The sequence below is a fragment of the Podarcis melisellensis genome, assembly GCF_964234715.1.
Source record: "Podarcis melisellensis genome assembly, chromosome: 8".
NCBI classification, from domain to species: domain Eukaryota; kingdom Metazoa; phylum Chordata; class Lepidosauria; order Squamata; family Lacertidae; genus Podarcis; species Podarcis melisellensis.
The window spans coordinates 78,966,836-78,986,739 of NC_138540.1; the positions used below are offsets into that span (position 1 = coordinate 78,966,836).

The 19,904-nt window shown below is 42.3% G+C and overlaps 1 protein-coding gene across 7 annotated transcripts in view; it reads right to left on the minus strand.

Moving 5' to 3' along the window:
- Window positions 1–6,585: 6,585 nt before the first annotated feature.
- The window catches only part of LOC309376189 (phospholipase A2 inhibitor and Ly6/PLAUR domain-containing protein-like), a 38,053-nt gene continuing 24,734 nt past the window's right edge, over window positions 6,586–19,904 (minus strand). For 3 of the 7 annotated variants that reach the window (XR_014171080.1, XR_014171081.1, XM_081922444.1), the window contains 3 exons: window positions 13,507–13,653; window positions 7,329–7,460; window positions 6,586–7,011 (listed from right to left, as the gene is read on the minus strand). Coding sequence is in view for 1 of the 7 variants with exons in the window: in XM_081922444.1 (XP_081778570.1) it covers window positions 6,872–7,011; window positions 7,329–7,460; window positions 13,507–13,653 (419 nt within the window). In the remaining 6 variants the exon portion in view is untranslated. Of the gene's footprint in view, window positions 7,012–7,328; window positions 7,461–11,518; window positions 11,638–13,266; window positions 13,286–13,506; window positions 13,654–19,904 lie in introns of those variants that run through there. The other 4 variants (XR_014171079.1, XR_014171082.1, XR_014171083.1 and 1 more) reach the window with 4 other exon arrangements.

The window sequence follows — 19,904 nt, forward strand, 5'->3', positions numbered from 1 at the left end:
GATATAGGGCGGTAGTTCTTAACTTGATGTTTCTCAGTTTCTGTCTTCGGTATAAGTGAGATGAATGCTTCTTTCCACGATTCGGGAGCCTTTTTCCCCTCTAATATTTGATTGCATACTTCCTTCAATGGTTGTATTAACCATTCCTTAAGAGCTTTGTAGTATTTCGCAGTCAGACCGTCTGGTCCTGGTGATTTCCCCAATTTCATATTCTGGATGGCACCCTCTATTTCTTGTTCTGTAATTTTTTCATTCAAAATCCTTTTATTTTGTTCTGAAATCTTTGATAATCCATATTTTTTAACGAATTCCTCTATTTCTTGTTCGTTTGTAGGCCCTTGTGCATACAATTTTTTGAAGAAACTTTGAAAACAGTTACTTATTTCATTTGGTTTGTTAATAAGTTTCCCATCTATTTCCAAGGATGTCACAGTGTTTAGCTTTTGTCTCTTTTTCAGTTGCCATGACAGCAGTTTTCCACATTTATCTGCCGATTCAAATGTCTTTTGCCTCATTTGCTTTATCTTCCATTCTATTTCTTGATTCATCAATTCCGTGTATTGCGTCTGATAATATTTTATTTCTCTTAAAATCTCATGAGACTTTGGTTTGGATCTCAATTTCTTCTCTCCTTCTTTTATCTGGTTCAAAATCTTTTCCTTCCTCTCATTTTGTTTCTTCCTCTTTATAGAATTCTGCTGAATTAGGAATCCGCGCATCACGGCCTTACTTGCGTCCCATACTATTCTTTTTTCCACCTCCGTTCTCAAATTTACCTCAAAATAGTCCTTCAATATTTTTTGGGCCTTTTGATAGATTTCTTCATCTCTAAATAGGGTGTCATTCATTCTCCATCTAAAGGTTCCAGCCGTTGTTAATTTCATTTCCATCTTAACTGCATTATGGTCGGAACAGGTTTTTGTGCAGATTTCTGTTTTTTTCACTCTTGGTGCCAGATTGCTAGAAATCCAAATTTGATCAATTCTAGTCCAGGTCATTTTTGCTTCAGAGAAGAAGGTTCCCTCTCTTTCCAGAGGGTTCCTTGTTCTCCAAATATCGATCAGATCCATGGTGTCAGTCAGTTCAAAGAAAGTCTTTGGTAGTCTCCCGTCCTTAGATATTACTTGTCTTTGTGCTTTGTCCATATTTGTGGAGACAACTCCGTTGAAATCTCCCATCAATATGATTTTAAAATCCATAAAGTCCATTAAAGTCTCATGCAACTTCTTGAAAAACTCTGCCTTCCCCTCATTGGGTGCATACACTCCAACAATTAAAATCTTTCTCCTTGAATTTGAATTTCTACTGCCAGGTATCTTCCTTCATCATCTTTAAAGATCATTTTTGGTTCCCATTTTTCCTTGGCGTAGATCACCACCCCTCTTTTCTTAACTTTGTCTGAGGAAACAAATTCCAGTCCTAATCTCTTATTTATCAAAAGTTTCCTGTGTATCCTGGCAATATGGGTTTCTTGCAAACAAATTATGTCTAGCTGTTCTTTCTTTAATATATGAAAGACTTGATCTCGTTTTCGGAGATGGTTTAGACCATTGCAGTTCCAACTCAGAAGTTGCAGGGACATTTTTGTTATTGGGTATTTTTCCCACCCACTGCGCCAAGTTCTTGTTCCTCGTCAGTCGGTGCTGGGTTCAATCCAAACGATAGGTTTGCAATGTCCGGTATTTCCCTCTCTCTCACGGTTCCTTTCTGAAAGTCCTCAAAGTTTCTCTCCAAAAAGTGTTCTTTATCTTGAATTGTTTTTATTTTGATTTTCTTCCCTTTGAAGTTGAAAGACAGCCCTTGTGGGAATTCCCACCTGAATTGAATGTTGTTTTGTTTCAGTAGGTCAACTAAGTCCTTAAATTGTGTTCTCACCTCCAAAAAATATCTGGAAATATCTTTAAAGATCTGTATTTGGGAATTTTTAATAACCAGTGCCTTCTGGAAATGTAGATTCAATATTTTGTCTCTTTCTTCCTTGGATCTAAGGGTAATTAAGCAATCCCTTGGTTTCTTGCCTTGCTTTCTGCCAATCCGGAAGGCTGTAGTTATTGCGAAGTCCTCTTCCTCTCCCTCTAACTCATCATTCCAAAATTCTTGGAACTTGTCTGTAAGAAATTCCCCAAGCTTGTCCTCTTCTTCCTCAGGTACCAGTCTCAATTTCAGATTCTTGCCTTTCCTCTCCAGTTCCATCAGAGCCAAGGCTGCATCATGTTCGTATACTTTCTTTGCAATAGGAACAAATTTCCCTTTAGTTTCCTCGGCCGTGCTCTTAGCGCTCTCGGCTATTCTCCTTGTTTCTGTACTTTCCTGAATTAGACGATTTATAGAATCTGTGTTAGACGATATTGTCGTTGTGCTCAAATCCAGTCTTGTTGTCAGTTCTGTCAATTTTTTGGAATTCTCTGTGGACTGCTTAGTAAGTGCTTCTAAAGATTCATTTATCCTGAGTAAGGCCTGTGTCATGGAATCCATTGATACTGTTGTTGCTCTTTCCTGTGCAGCTGATGCTCCTGATGTGGAGCCTCTTTTCTTTTGAGCTTGCTTTGCTTTGGATCTTGTTGATATTTCATCCAGTGGACCGCTCATATCTCAAGGTCGTTCCCACAGGAACAGCTGCAAGTGGAAAATCCCACTATTTCTGCCTCACTACGACAGTCTCTCTTTTAGACCTCTAGAGGGAGTACATTGTATCCAATACAAGAACAAAGAAACAGGGAAAGACGTAGCCATACAAAGTTCCAAAAGTAAAAGTCCAAGTAAAGACCCTACTTTGTTACAATTTCAGATGTTACAGTTTTTGTCCACTAAAGTCCCGTTATTTTATCTCAGATAAATCTTACTTTGTATCCACCAGCTAGTTTGACAGTTCACTCCCAGGCGCTCACTGTCCCGGCAGCCTGGCCAGAGGTGTAGGCAGCGGAAAGTTTCCATTTCTAAATTCCTTTCTTCAAGCAGGTAAAATCAAATCAGTTTTCTTCCCCCCTCTCCTGCTCATTAGGGGGGAGGTCCTCTTTCGATGTCAGGTTAACGAAATTAAACAGCATAAATACGTTCCCTTTAAACACAGCTTACTCCTTTCGTTGCTCAGTCAGTCATGCAGTTCCGGGAGGCAGACTTCCTTAATTTTTGCCTAACCCGTTTTCAGCCTAATCTTCTTAATTTTTAAAGTCCTGTTCACTTTATTTGTTGATCTTACTCACAGGTGTTGTTGCCAATCGGTAGTTTCAGGAAGGAATCGGCGCTCTCCGTCAATGGCGACGCGGCTTCGCTCCATGGGCTGGGTTGCGATCCTCAGCACCACGCTCACACCCGATGCCGCTCCGGAGCCTTTAGAAAGGCTCTTTCGCGATACCGGGGGGCGCAAAGGTGCCCACCGAATCTCCTTGCTCACAGGCTTCAGCGCCTGTGATTTTAGGGGTCCCCCGCTCGCCGTAGCGGGTCAGACCCGAACTCACGGAGCAGTCCTGCTTCAGAGCTTGAAGCAAGGACCGCCATTAACGCTGGCGCCGACCGGAAGTCCCTCCTTCGCTTATTTGGATCGGGGCGCAGTCTGCTCGCTCAGCCGTAGACCCGGAAAGGATGCCGCTGTTTGTCTGCCTCCCCATTTTCCTTCCCCCTGCTGACACGCAAGCCGGGATCGAGCGGCTTCCGGCTGCTAAAGCGCAAAGGTTCCCCGCGCAGCTGCTCCAAAATCCCCGACCTTCCTAGCCTGCGCTCTCCCGAGGGATCAGGATTCCCACTCCGGCAAAGACTGAGGTCCCGCTAGTGACTTCAGCTCGGAGAAGCAAACGGCTGAAGGTGAGGGCAGCTGAACACGGCTGGAAAAAACAATCCCACGCTAGAACAAGCTTGAGGAAAACCAGGTAAGCGATCCAACCTCTCAGCTGGTCGGGAGTGAAGAGGGCGGACCCTGGGCGTGCCCGGCTTAAAATACCTTAAGCCCCGCCTCCCCCCGGCCCGCCGATAGGCGGGCAGGGTCGCGAGCACGCCCAGGGATTCCCCCAAATTCTCGCGGGGGCCAAGGTCAGCCCCCGCGCTTGAGGGGAGGGGATAGACCGCAACCCGCTCTCCTCCCCAGGGTCGGAAATGGCTTTCTCATGGAAGCAAGAGAGGGCTGGAGGGAGGCCAAGGCACTGATAAGTGATCTCTAGTAACAACACAGAGGAGGGGTGAATCATCGGAGGAAGAGGTAGTTCACCAGCCAGAATCCCCCTGTGCTCGTAGGTTAACAAGGGTCAAGGAAAGACGTCAATCAAAGAAACAAAAGGGGGGTTTCTGGAAGACATCCTGTTGGCACTGGAATTGGAGTCCAGATGCCTCAATGTCTTGTAAGGAGGTGGTAGCCATGGGTGTAATTACTGTGTATAATAAATCTGCTTGAAAACTGACGAAGTCTGCTTGCTGCCTGATTAAGCCAAGGAGGCAACTAGATTGTGACAGCTGGGGACACTCATCTCTATTTCTCCTTTATATCTGCTGGTGAGGTGGTGGAAGTGCTATTCTGGTGCATTGCCTCAATAATGGACTGAATCAGAGCCAACAAAGTGAAACTTAATCCAGATAAGACTGAGGCACTGTGGCCTAGACCAGATGGGTGGAAGATTGCCTCTTGATGGGGTTGCACTTCCTTTGAAGGAGCAGCTTCATAGCTTGGGGTACTCCTGGTTCCTTTGCTGTCACTTGAGGCTCAGCTGGCCTCAGCAGTACAGAGTGCTTTCCATCAGCATTGGGTGGTGGCCCAGCTACACCCATATCTGGACAAGGATAGCCTTACTACTGTCATCTACGCTCTTGTAACCTCAAGGTTAGATTGCTGCAATGCAGTATATGTGGGGCTGTCTCTGAAGACAGTTCAGAATCTTCAGCTAGTTTCAGCAGCCAGGTTGCTCACCTGAGCAAGATGGTTTGAGCACATTACACTGATATAAGAATTAGAGACCCAAGGTGTATATGCCTATTATTTTAATAATGTTTCAATGTTTCACTTCAATTGCATCTCAACAAATGAAACTGATCTGTAGAAAATGTAATTTGAAAAAAGAGACTTTAATAAAAAAATACATGAAAGAAAGAATGTATTAGGCTTGATTTTCATGTGTTCTGCATTTGTGAGTCTCTCCCTCCTACGCTGCATTCCATGTCTCCTTATCTAACCCTGAAAGTGGTACAAATGGCAGGATGTTTTAGCACAAGAGTATAAATCAGCTATCTTTCAAGCTATCTGAGACCTAGGAAGAGGATTTTATGATGCTCTTCCCTCACTGGAAGCAAGGTTGCCAAGGTAACGCCAGGCATCCAAGACCTAAAATGGTCAAATGGTCTGGGCAAATCGGGGCCACTCCAAGGTGATTGGAGAGGTGAAGATACCAGTATGGAGCCATAAATGTGTTTTATCTCCAGACCTGTAACCTTCCCTGATGTATGCAAAGATGTTTTATGACTCTTTGTTTGCTGTGTTTGAACTACTATATAAGCTTTTGTTCTGAAGTGCCTTGGGGCAGACCTTCTCACATTGAGTTCTGTTGCAATAGCTTTAATAAATAGCTATAATAAATGCTGGGTCCTTAAATATAGATGCTGGACTTGAAAATTGTTTCCTTGGTTCTGTGGTTTATTCAAAAGGTGGTTGTTCCTCACCTGGGTAACAAACAAGGTAGTGTAGGGGTGCATCATTACCCCAACACTGATCCTGGCCTGACTGCACTGGCTACCAATTAGTTTCTGGGCTCAATTCAAAGTGATGGTTTTGACCTCTAAAGCTTTAAACAGCTCAGGAGCGCAATACCTCAAGGATCGCCTCTTTCCATATGAACCCCCCCAGATCGTGATATCATCTTCTAAGGCCCTTCTTCATGTGTCTCATCCTCAAGCGGTCTGGAACCTGGCAATACAAAGAAGGGCCTTTTCTGCAGTAATTCTCCACTTCTGGAATGCTTGCAAGGGAGGTTTGCTTGCGGTCTTCATTATATGCCTTTAGGCACCAGCTAAAAACGTTCCTCTTTAACCAAGCCTTTGTTTGATTGGCATCTTATGCCCCTTTAAAATGTGTTGGGGGAGTTATAGTTTGTTTTTGTTTTTATGGTGTATTTTGTGGTTCTATAATCTGATTTTATTCTGTGAACCACCCTGAACCTCCGGGTATAGGGTGGTATACAAATTTTAGCAACAGCAACTACTTAGAGACTATCAGGTAGCAAGCATCTAACACATCTAAATAAGAAGATGATGATGGAGGAGGAGGAGGAAGAGGGACACTATCACAATGGCACTCTCCCTGCCCCTAGATAAAAATGCATGTAATGGAGAAAGTGAGGACATCTACAACTTAAGTCATTATTCATTTTATTATTGTATCGCAGAGGAAACTGTGGACAGACAATCTTCTCTCCTTTCATTGAATTTCATGCTGCTGATTCTCAGGGAAATCTGGCAAATTGGCCTGGGTTCCATAAACTTAATCCACTTAGTCATTAGTAATTTTATTAACTAACAATTATCCATTTGTTGCTTCTAAAGACTCTGTCCTTCACTGCCACCAATGCCAAATATTGTTAATTTGATAAATGCAGAAACACAACACAATTTTATTTGCCACACCAGTTTATTTTGATTATGAAGGAAGGAAGAATTAACCCATAAACCATATCATGAGACATAGCTCCCAAGCCCCACATTTCTCTATGCCCTGCATCCCATTCAGCCTCCACCAAATGCCAGATAAAAGACACAGGAGTCCTGTGAATTCCAGAAACTCTGCAAAGCCACCATCAGAGAGGCAATCTCCACCTCTACTGATGCTGCAAGTGGTGGGATCCAAAATGATGGAGACATTCTTCTCTCCTAACTACCCTTCATTGTTGAGCCGCTTTCAGTGAGGCAGAGTATCACCGCATCGTGCTTCTGTTATAGTGCCTGAAAGGTAGTCATAATACGGTGATGTCCTAGCCAACTCACAAAACGTTGGGGTGGCACAGCCGTTATAAACCTTATCAGGAACCGAACTGTCATCTGGTAAAGAGAAAGAGGCATGGTCACATGTGTATTTTTTTGTTATTATGAAAGAGAGGCTTAATCCACATTCTGGAATGGGGAGAAAGAGAGAGAGAGAGAGGCTCAATATTGCATTCTGGATCATCGCTTCATAGGCTCAACTATATACTGCATAATACTGTAATATGTTCAGGGGAGAGAAACCTGCCCTTTCCCACAAAACATGAAATCTTTTTTTTCTGGCATGAAGCTGCAAACAGAATAAGAGAGCAACCAACCCACCTTGGCAAACTGTGTTTCTAATCTCCCTCACATTTATTGGCAGTGATACTTACTGTGAACAAGGACAAACTCAAAGCATCGAGTCTCATCACCACGACATCTGAGATTTCTCAACTTTGGACAATCTTCTGGATCAGAAGCATCATAGAATGGACACCTTAGCCCATTGAAACCATATTCTGGCCCTGCCAAAAGCAATCCATACAATAAACACATGGATCCAGCCTATATATCTCCATAAAAAATCCTAGGCCTCAGTTCTTTAATCCTGCCAGAGGGTTGGATCCAGCCCATATATCTCCATAAAAAATCCTAGGCCTCAGTTCTTTAATCCTGCCAGAGGGTTGGATCCAGCCCATATATCTCCATAAAAAATCCTAGGCCTCAGTTCTTTAATCCTGCCAGAGGGTTGCATTAATCATGCAGACAACGCAGATCTGGTTATTACCTTGAATACCTAGACTGAGAGGCCAGCAGTCAGATTGCAGGACTTCACCTGCTCTGGATGGTGTGTTTTGGGATGGGGAGAGAGAAGCCAGACAGGCTTCAGGTGGTAGGCCATCCACTTGTGAGCCAGGATCAGCCCTGGTAGGCATATGTTCCAACATTTCTTGAGAGGACATTGGGACATCTCCCGCCCCCACCCTCCCACAAACACATCGATATGGCCGGGGAAACCCAGACGTTTGGCAGCCCCACATTATGTTGTTTACTTTGTTACTATGTTGTAAACTATGCTGTCACCTATTGCTGAAGGGTATACACATATATATCTACATATAGATATATACATTTTTAAAATAGTAAATACAGCTTGTTATTATTGTTGTTGTTGTTATTATTATTATTATTATTTGTATTCAGTACATTTATATATGTTTTATATACCACAATACAGTCTCAAAGTGGTTTGCCAAATAAAAATGTGTGTGTGTGTGTGTGTGTGTGAAACTGTGAAACTACAATAAAATAAAAAGCAATTTTACACATAACTACAATGCAATGCAATAAAGCAATCAAATCTTAAAAGAAATAAAAATAAGATATATTTAGATTCAGGGATCTTTTCCCTCTCTTCAGAGACCCTTTTGCCAAGACATCTCCCAACTCACTACACATTACACTGAATTTATGCCCTACATTTACACAAATAATAAAATACCTGCTACTCAGTCAGTATCATAGATCCCATTCTGTTTCACAAATGCACACAATCTGCCCAGTCACTCCAGCATCTCTTACTCAAGTCACCAACCCCTATCGCATGTCACTCCTTCCACACAACAAAAATGTACTTCAAAAACCAAAGAAAGAAATAAATGATTCACTTACTGAACCGTATAAAATAATAATACAAATTGCCACCCATGAGTAACACATATATTCCTGACAACAATTTCGCTACTTCCCAGGTCACAGTCTCCCTTTCCAGACTCAAGTTGGGCTAGTAGGGACAAGATGTCTCGGGAAGTGTGCTGTCTCCCCAGGGCTAAGATCCAAGATGTAACTGAACGACTGCAAGGAATCATAAAACCCACTGACAAATACCCCTTCCTCTTGGTTCATGTGGGAACCAATGACACTGCAAGCAACAGCCTCCAGAAGATCAAAAGAGACTACGAGGCTCTGGGCAGGAAATTGAAGCAAGAGGAACAGCCATTTTAGATCTGGTTCTAACCAATGTTGATGACCTGGTTAGTGGGGTAGAAGTGGAAGGATCATTAGGTGCGAGTGATCATGCTCTTCTGAAATTTACTATACAGCGGAAAGGAGCAGTCAAGCATACTAGGACTTAATTACTTGGCTTTAAGAAAGCCGACTTCATAAAACTTAGGGAAGTGCTGGGTGAGATCCCATGGACAGTAATACTAAAAGGAAAGGGAGTTCATGATGGCTGGGAGTTTGTTAAGAGGGAGATAGTAAAAGCACAACTTCAGGCAATACCATTGAGACGGAAACATGGAAGGTGCCTAAAGAAGCCAGGGTGGCTATCTAAAGAACTTTTAACTGAGTTAAGACAAAAAATGGAAAAGGGGGGAAACCACTAAAGAGGAATTCAAACAAATAGCCAGCACGTGTAGACACAAAGTCAGAAAAGCTAAAGCACAGAATGAACTCAGGCTTGCTAGAGAGGTTGAAAGCAACAAAAAAAGGCTTTTATGGGTATGTTCGTAGCAAAAGGAAGAACAAAGAAACCGTGGGGTCACTCAGAGGAGAAGATGGTGAAATGCAAACAGGGGACACAGAAAGGGCTGAACTCCTCAATGCCTTCTTTGCCTCAGTCTTCTCCGATAAAGAAAACAATGCCCGACCTGAAGAATTTGGAGCAAATGATTCAGCAGAGGAAACACAGCCCAGAATAACTAAGAAGATAGTACAAGAATACTTGGCTAGTTTAGATGTATTCAAGTCTCCAGGGCCAGATGAACTGCATCCAAGAGTATTAAAAGAACTGGCAGATGTGATCTCAGAACCACTGGCAGTCATCTTTGAGAATTCCTGGAGAACAGGCGAAGTCCCGGCAGACTGGAGGAGGGCAAATGTTGTCCCTATTTTCAAAAAGGGGGAAAGAGAGGACCCAAATAATTACCGCCCAGACAGTCTGACATCAATACCAGGGAAGATTCTGGAGCAGATCATTAAGCAAACAGTCTGTGAGCACCTAGAAAGGAATGCTGTGATCACCAATAGTCAGCATGGATTTCTGAAAAATAAGTCATGTCAGACAAACCTGATCTCGTTTTTTGACAGAATTACAAGCCTGGTAGATGAAGGGAACACAGTGGATGTAGCCTACCTTGATTTCAGCAAGGCATTTGACAAGGTGCCCCATGATATTCTTGTAAAGAAGCTGATAAAATGCGGTCTTGACTATGCTACCACTCAGTGGATTTGTAACTGGCTGACTGACCGAACCCAAAGGGTGCTCATCAATGGTTCCTCTTCATCCTGGAGAAGAGTGACTAGTGGGGTGCCACATGGATCTGTCTTGGGCCCGGTCTTATTCAACATCTTTATCAACGACTTGGATGATGGACTCAAGGGCATCCTGATCAAATTTGCAGATGACACCAAACTGGGAGGGGTGGCTAACACCCCCCGAGGACAGGATCACACTTCAAAACGACCTTGACAGATTAGAGAACTGGGCCAAAACAAACAAGATGAATTTTAAAAGGGAGAAATGTAAAGTATTGCACTTGGGCAAAAAAAATGAGAGGTACAAATACAAGATGGGTGACACCTGGCTTGAGAGCAGTACATGTGAAAAGGATCTAGGAGTCTTGGTTGACCACAAACTTGACATGAGCCAACAGTGTGACGCGGCAGCTAAAAAAGCCAATGCAATTCTGGGCTGCATCAATAGGAGTATAGCATCTAGATCAAGGGAAGTAATAGTGCCACTGTATTCTGCTCTGGTCAGACCTCACCTGGAGTACGGTGTCCAGTTCTGGGCACCACAGTTCAAGAAGGACACTGACAAACTGGAACGTGTCCAGAGGAGGGCAACCAAAATGGTCAAAGGCCTGGAAACGATGCCTTATGAGGAACGGCTAAGGTAGCTGGGCATGTTTAGCCTAGAGAAGAGGGGGTTAAGGGGTGATATGATAGCCATGTTCACATATATAAAGGGATGTCACATAGAGGAGGGAGAAGGGTTGTTTTCTGCTGCTCCAGAGAAGCGGACACGGAGCAATGGATCCAAACTACAAGAAAGAAGATTCCACCTAAACATTAGGAAGAACTTCCTGACAGTAAGAGCTGTTCGACAGTGGAATTTGCTGCCAAGGAGTGTGGTGGAGTCTCCTTCTTTGGAGGTCTTTAAGCAGAGGCTTGACAACCATATGTCAGGAGTGCTCTGATGGTGTTTCCTGCTTGGCAGGGGGTTGGACTCGATGGCCCTTGTGGTCTCTTCCAACTCTATGATTCTATGATTCTATTCTAAGGAAGAAATGTATTGTGTGTCCAGGCAGAGACCCCCCTCTCCCCTAGGAGACAGGCCCAGAGCAATGAATCATACATGTCAACATTTATTATGATTAAAATGGCCACAACTTTATCCACAGTTTCACATGTAGGAAACTTTGCCTTAGGCATTGGCCATGTATCCCTCTCAGCCCCCCAGCCGGGGAACTGAGGAACAGAAGAGTTAATTGGATCAGAGGGGGCATTGTAAAATGCATCTTTACATAGCCAGCCCCCACTTCTCCACACAATTTTGGGAAGTTCACCGACAATCTACCAGTGTATGGCCAGTGATCCCCTTCACACAAGTCCTGAACCCTGAAAATGCCATCCCAAGGAGGGGTGAGTCACTACTTCAGTCCCCCCACCCCTAGAATGACGACTAAAGGTTTCTGTCCAAGGCCTAAAACTGCCAATATTGTGACAATTTCTATGGGGAAGGTGAATATTGTGACAATTCCTATGGGGAAGGTGAAACCTGCGGAGCAGGGATAATTCCTTCCTGGAGAGGGTTGGGTGGGTGAAGCTCTGGAACAGACTGTGCGTCCCACGCTGGCTATGCCCCACTTATAAAACCCCAGAGCAGACCGGAATGAAATTTTCTCACTCGCGGTCCGCTCACTTGGCCTGGCGCTTAGTGACACCACAGATTGGCTGGTTTACATAGAGGTTTGGCAGGAACCCCAATGGTCTGCGACTCTTGGAAGGCAGGCCAGCTCATTGTGAGGAGAATCAGAACTTACAGGGTTAAACAGTTCTGTATGACGTCTCACATTCTGAGGCGTGGTTATGTTCACATACGGGAAGCTTTCTTTGTGTGTGAGTTCTCTTTCGGTTTTGACTGAGAGGCGAAAGGATGCCTGCTCTTTCGCCGAGCTAATTTACGATGTTTTTCTATGCATTAAAAGAATGTTGGAGATAAGAGAGAAGCCTGCATTCAGTCTGATTTATTATCCACACAAGGCAACAGTTTCTCCCGCTGCCGAACTCTGCTAGGACTATACTAAGAGAGCTAAGGGAAGTTTTCGATCGGCATGGACGTCCATCTGGCACAGCAGAAGAGGTTTCAGGTCACCAGCGTTGGTTTCGCGCAGTGCGAACCTGAGAGTTTTTGAGAAGGTTCAACAGTTGCCTGAGACAGAAGCCAGGAAGTGGCAAGAGGCAATGGGAACTCAATGAGGTCTTTAGATGTGTACTCGACCACGAAGCTGCCAGAGGGCAGGCAGGTCAAGAGCTGTGCACAGACGGATAGACAGGTGCAGGGTTTTGCTGAAGAGCTTGGTGAGATGTTTAAGCTCAAAAAACCTGGTCCCGTTCGGGTTTATCCAGGTGATAAGATAGACAGGTCTGAGAATGGGAGTTTCTTGCTCAGTCCGAAAGGCAAGATTGAGCAGTTGCTTGAGAAGTTCCGGATGTCTGACTGTGCAGGGGTCAGAACGCCCATGGAGTCCAACTCTGTGAAGGGTTGTGTTTGGGGTGAGTTATACTCACAGTTTCCCTCAGGATGCGTGAAGAGAGGGGGTGTGAGGAGAATCAGAACTTACAGGGTTAAACAGTTCTGTGTGACGTCTCACATTCTGAGGCGTGGTTATGTTCACATACGGGAATCTTTCTTTGTGTGTGAGTTCTCTTTCGGTTTTGACTGAGAGGCGAAAGGATGCCTGCTCTTTCGCTGGGCTGATTTATGATGTTTTTCTACTCATTAAAAGACTGTTGGAGATTAGCAAGAAGCCTGCATTCAGTCTGATTTATTATCCACACACAAGGCAACAGTTTCTGCTGCTGCTGAACTCTGCTAGGACTATGCTAAGAGAGCTAAGGGAAGTTTTCGATCGGCACGAACGTCCATCTGGCGCAGCAGAAGTGTACTGGGCGCCATCTTTCCGGACACTCAGACCGACTGGCTTGTCTCTAGGGAGATCGGGAGTGCTGCGCGCTGGTCCGCAAATGGCACCCACTGTCAGATGTTTTAGTGGTTATTCATCTCTCTATCGCTCCCCAATCCCCCAATAAATGAAGAATCACCCAGGGGTCATTTGAAGCTCTTTGTCAATAAATGCTTCAGACAGGACACTTGCTTCCCCCTTGAGACACATATGGTGATGCTGATTCTAATCATCTCCCATGTAAACTAGGAAGATGGCTATTGCACTGAAACAGTATCATTTGTCTATGAACAACCAATGAGAAAACGTGAAACCTCAATGCTATTCATGCTCAGGGATTGATAGAGATATATAAATCTGAAAGAATGCAGCTACTTACAGTCAATCTGTGCTTCGTTGCAGAAGTGAGTTTGGCAGCAGTAGACGTTACTCTTTAAGTAATCTTCTAATGTAGAGAAGCTGTAATTTGTGGAGGGACAATTTGTAGCACATTCCATTTCAAAATTGGATTTTACTGGAGACCCATCTGTCAGCAAGAATTGGAAAGACTAAATCTGCAAAAATTCAAATCACATCTCTCCTTACTGAAATCTAGATTATGTGTTTTTTTTAAAAAAAATGTCAAATGGGTGACTGAAGAAAATAAAATATGTCAAGCACTGGATTTGCAAGCTAGTGATTCAAGTCATTTCATTAGTAATCAACCAATGAGTACAACATATTTTCTTCTCCAAAACCATGTAAATATTCTAGGATATTTCCTTTAAAATTTGCACATAAATGGGTCAAGGCAGACTTGGTTTTGCTAAGGGCTCGAAACAGGCTAATCTACCATTCATCTCTACCTAATAATCAGTTAGTTGTTTCAGAGGCCCACTCAAGAATATGCCATATACTATATTTTTAAGAGGCAGAAGAATAATATATTACTTTGCTATGCATTTTTGTATTTTTATACTGTAAACCGCCCTGCGATCCTCGGATGAAGGGTGGTATAGAAATTTAATAAATAAATAAGATGCTAAGAAAAACTAGCAACCCTGGAAAAAGAGAAGGCTAGTATTGAGGTGGTGAATGTTCACTTCACAGTCCAAGTTTGTAGGAGAAAATAAAATACAATGAAAGAATTAAAGGCAATAAAAAAGTACAATTAAAAATCACACAGCATCTAGCACATCAGTTGATAACTGCTGCAACAAGCAAATGTCTTGGGGTGGGTGGGAATTGGGGACCGCAGATCTCCCAAACTCAACATCCCTACTGCCTCTTTTTTTTTTTTTATTTTTTTATAAAAATTTTTTATTAAGATTTTTTACAGATTAACAAACAGAATAGGTTTCATAACATCCTTTCATTCTATTGCGGACTCCCTCACGTCTCCCGCTTCCACTTTCATCATTAAAAACGAATTTTTCCAAGCAAATTATCATCTTGTTTATGCTCTTAATTACAATATTTAGGTTAAACTCAAATAAAAAATTATAATTTAATGGTAGACAGTTATTTCTGCTCTGGCTTCCTTGTTAGGATTCAACCAAATTACAGTACTTTTGTAAATAAATCTTAAATTTCTTCCAGTCTTCTTCAACCCTCTCCTCTCCCAGGTCGCGGATTCTGCCAGTCATCTCAGCCAGTTGCATATAGTCCATCAGCTGCATCTGCCATTCTTCCAGTGTTGGTAGATCTTGGGTTTTCCAGCTCTTAGCAATAAGTATCCTTGCCGCCGTTGTAGCGTACATAAAAAATGTTCTGTCCTTCTTTAACACGTTCTGGCCGACCATGCCCAGAAGGAAGGCCTCTGGTTTCTTGGTGAAGGTATACTTAAATACCTTTTTTAACTCATTGTATATCATTTCCCAAAAGGCCTTCACTTTAGGGCAGGTCCACCAGAGGTGAAAGAATGTTCCTTCATTTTCCTTACATTTCCAACATTTGTTATCAGACGAATGGTATATTTTAGCCAATTTCACTGGGGTCATGTACCATCTATATATCATTTTCATTACATTTTCCTTCAGAGCATTACATGCTGTGAAGTTCAGCCCGGTGGTCCATAACCTTTCCCAGTCCTCAAACATAATGTTGTGCCCAATATCCTGGGCCCACTTTATCATAGCCGATTTAACCAATTCGTCTTGTGTGTTCCATTTCAGCAGCAAGTTATACATTTTTGAAAGTACCTTGGTCTTAGGTTCTAGCAGTTCTGTCTCCAGTTTCGATTTCTCCACCTGGAATCCTAACTTTTTATCAATCTTAAACACTTCCTTAAGCTGAGCATAGTGTAACCAGTCTCGCACTTTATCTTTCATTTTCTCTAAACTCTGCAATTTCCAATTGTCTCCATCCCTTTCTAGTATTTCCCAATATTTTGGCCAATTGGCCTCCATATTGGGTCTTTTTCGGGCCTTAGCCTCCAAAGGTGACAGCCACCTCGGTGTTTTGTTTTCTAATAAGTCTTTGTATCTTGTCCAGACATTAAATATTGCTTTTCTGACAATATGGTTCTTAAAAACCTTGTTGATCTTAACCTTGTCGTACCATAAATATGCATGCCATCCAAATGCATTGTTAAAACCTTCCAAATCCAGCACATCCGTGTCCTCCAGAAGTAGCCAGTCTTTTAGCCAGCAGAAAGCTGCGGCTTCATAATACAACTTTAAGTCTGGCAGGGCAAAGCCCCCTCTTTCTTTTGCGTCCGTTAATATCTTAAACTTAATTCTGGGCTTTTTGCCCTGCCAGACAAATTTGGAGATATCTTTCTGCCACTTCCGGAAGCACTCCGTTTTATCTACAATCTGCAATGTCTGAAACAAAAATAACATTTTTGGCAATACATTCATCTTAATAGCAGCTATTCGACCTAACAATGAAAGTTTCAATTTTGACCAGCTATCCAAGTCTCTCTTAATTTCAGACCAACATTTTTCATAATTATCTTTAAACAGACTCAAATTCTTTGCTGTTATGTTTACCCCTAGGTATTTAACTTTCTTAACCACAGTTAACTCTGTCTCTCTCTGAAACCGTTCCGACTCAATATCTGTCAAGTTTTTTCCCAACACCTTGGTTTTTTGCTTATTTAGTTTAAATCCCGCCACCCGACCAAAATCTTGGATTAGTTGTAGTACTCTTTTCGTACTAGATTCTGGCTCCTGTAATGTCAGAACTAAGTCATCTGCAAACGCTTTAAGTTTGTATTGTTTCGCTCCGACCTGTATCCCTTCCACCAACCTGTCCCCTCTAATCGTGTTCAAGAGCACCTCCAGGACCGAGATAAATAACAACGGGGAAATCGGACAGCCTTGTCGTGTTCCTTTTTCAATTTTAAACTCTTCTGTAACCACATTGTTAACTATCAGTTTAGCCTTTTGTTCTGAGTATATTGCATCAATCCCATTCTCAAACCCCCGGCCCACTCCCATTTCTTTTAAATTCCCTTTCATAAACTTCCAGGATATGTTATCAAAGGCCTTCTCCGCGTCTATAAAAATTAAAACAGCTTTAGTATTTATGTCTGTTTGTAAAAGCTCCAATATATCTATAATGTTCCTTGTATTGGCAGACATATGTCTACCTGGGAGAAAGCCTGCCTGGTCTTTATGGATTACTTTGTTTAAAACCCTCTTGAATCTACTTGCCAAAACGTCTGCAAATATTTTGTAATCCACATTTAAAAGGGAGATGGGACGGTAGTTCTTAAGCTGTGTCTTTTCAGTTTCCGATTTTGGTATCAATGTGATGAAAGCTTCTTTCCACGATTCTGGCGCCTTCTTCCCCTCTAAAATTTCATTGCTGACCTCCATCAGTGGTTGTATCAAATAGTCTTTCAATGTCTTATAGTACTTGGAGGTCAGCCCGTCTGGTCCTGGTGATTTGCCCTGTTTCATGTTTTGGATGGCCTGCTCAATCTCTTGTCGTGTTATTTTGCCATTCAGAATTGATCTATTTTCTTCTGACAACTTTGCCAGTCCATTTGTCTTTAAAAATTGTTTAATCGCTGCTTCATCTTGTGGCCCTTGAGTGTATAATTTTTTGAAATATCTCTGGAAACACTTTCTAATCTCTCCGGGGTTCTGGATACATCTTCCTTCAATCTCTAAGTTTGTCACTGTGTTTAACTTTTGTCTCCTCTTCAACTGCCAAGCTAGCAGTTTTCCACATTTATTAGCCGACTCAAAAGTTTTTTGTTTCATTAGTTTGATTTTCCATTCTATTTCCTGATTTATCAGTTTACAATATTGTGCTTGGTAAAGTTTGATTTCTCTCAGAATCGGCTGGGACTTCGGATTAAGTCTTAACTTCTTCTCCAACTCCTTGATTTTTTCCAAAATTTTATCTTTCCTTTCGTTTTGTTTCCTTTTCTTTACTGTGTTCTGTTGTATCAGGAACCCCCTCATCACGGCCTTACTTGCGTCCCAGATAGTTCTTTTTTCCACTGTGGTGTTCATATTGATCTCAAAATAATCCTTTAGGGCTTTTTGGGCCTTCTTAGTAATCTCCTGATCTCTAAACAGGCCATCATTCATCTTACATCTGAAGGAACCGGTTGGAATCAATGTCATGTCCATTCTCAGTGCGTTATGGTCGGAGCATGTCTTTGGGCAGATTTCCACCTTTCTGATCTTAGGTGCCAGACCTCTAGTTATCCATATCTGGTCGATTCTTGTCCAAGTCAGTTGGGCTTCAGAGAAAAATGTTCCTTCCCTTCCCAAGGGGTTTCTCACTCTCCAAATGTCAATCCAGTCCATATTGTCTGTCATTTCAAAGAAGGTCTTTGGTAGTCTCCCATCTTTAGAAATTTTTTGGCTCTGTGACTTATCCATGTTGGTTGATACAACTCCATTCATATCTCCCATCATAATGATGTTGTTGTAGTCCAGATAGTCCAGCATAGTCTCATGCAACTTCTTATAGAATTCCGATTTTCCTTCATTTGGAGCATAAATTCCTAATATCAGTATTTTTTCCCCTTGATGTTGTATTTCTATCGCCAAAATTCTTCCATGCTCATCTTTAAACAGAAATTTAGGTGAAAGGCTCTCTTTTGCATAAATTACCACACCTCTCTTTTTAACTGTATCCGAAGATATAAATTCCTGACCAAGTCTTTTATTTGTTAACACTTTTCTGTGGAGCCTGGTCACATGTGTTTCCTGTAAGCAAATAATGTCCAAATGTTCCTTTTTTAAAATGTGAAAGATTTTTCTCCTTTTTCCTGGAATGTTACAGCCATTTATGTTCCAGCTCAAAAGTTGCAGAGACATCCTGAATATATCTGGTTATTCTTGCTGTGGGGGTACCTTGTTCTCAGATTTTTGGGGGTCCGAGGGTGCAGGAACCCCCGGAGGTTCAGGCCCTGGGGGTAATCCAAGTCCCTTATGGAGATCTTCTCCGTGTGCCACCAAAAACTTGTCTCTATCCTCCGGCGTTCTAATTTTGATCTTCCTCCCTCTGAAAGTAAACGATAAACCTTGGGGAAACTCCCACCTGAAGATGATTGAGTTGCTCCTTAGCAGTTTTACTAATTCCGAGTAGTCTGCTCGAAGATCCAACAGCTGTTTAGGAATATCCTTATAAATTTCAATTCTTTTGTCCAAAATATCCAGTGACTTTCCGTAGTGCAGGCCTAGAATCTTGTCCCTTTCCTCCTTTGATCTCAATATTATCAAACAGTCTCTGGGCTTCTCCTTCTTTATAAGTCTTCCAAGCCTAAAAGCAGATAGTATTTTAAAGTCTTTCTCTTCTAAGTTCCAAAACTTGGAAAATTCTTTGGTAAGGAACTCAGTTAAGTTACCTTCTTCCACTTCTGGAATTGAGCGTATCCTTAAATTGGCCTCCCTGTTCCGAAGTTCTGTCATGGAAAAGTAGATCTGGTGTTCTCCTACTTGTTTGCTGAGTGGTCTTACTTCTTTTTCAAGCTGTCCCAATCTTTGGCTAGTGTCTTCCGCCAGTTTCCGATTTTCACCTACAGCCTCCTTCAATTCTCCAATAGATTGAACATTCTGTGCAACTTGTCCAGTTAGTCTATTTAAACTTTCTGTGTTTAAGTCAATTTTAGCTGATTGCTGGTCAGCCTTTCTGTCCAGAGCCTCCAATTTTTCAAAAATTTTCTCCAAAATAGTGCCACTTGCTCCTGAGGCCATATCTTCCAGTTGTAATTCCTCAGTTTCTCCCTCCCCTGATTGTAGCAGGGAGGCCGCTTCTGCCTCAGGAGGCAAAGTAGTAGGCAAAGCAGGCACAGATGATCTACGCTGTGAGACTGTCGGTAAAGTTAACGTTGTTTGTCTGGTTCTTCCCCTTTTTCTTGTTCCACTCATTCCAAAGTTATCTAAAGACCAAGGTCAAACTGAATTGTTCCCATGAGAAAGTAAGAGCCCAGATGGTAACACTCAAACAGGAGGCCGGGAAAGAGAAAGTAAAACAAAGTCCAAAAATCCTCTAGGTGGAGCTTAGAATGTCTTTGGGGAGGAAGTCCAATCCAATTAAAATTAGTAAGTCTGAATTGATCTCCAAAGATCTTCACAAAGATAAATTTTAGCAGAGTTAAAACTTAAAGCCAAACATTGTTTCCAAAAGTGCTTAGACCACAAGTGTTTCAAAGTAACAAATTCAAACTCAGTATGTTCCAAAGTTCAGATTCAAAGTATCCAAAGCCTGCAGGCTGACTGCTCAGTTGCTCAGGCAGCTCCAGTACCTGGGTTTCTTACTTTTATTTGTAATCCAATAGATCAACAGAAGACAGGTACCCTTGTCTCAATGAAGGTCCAAAAATCAGCC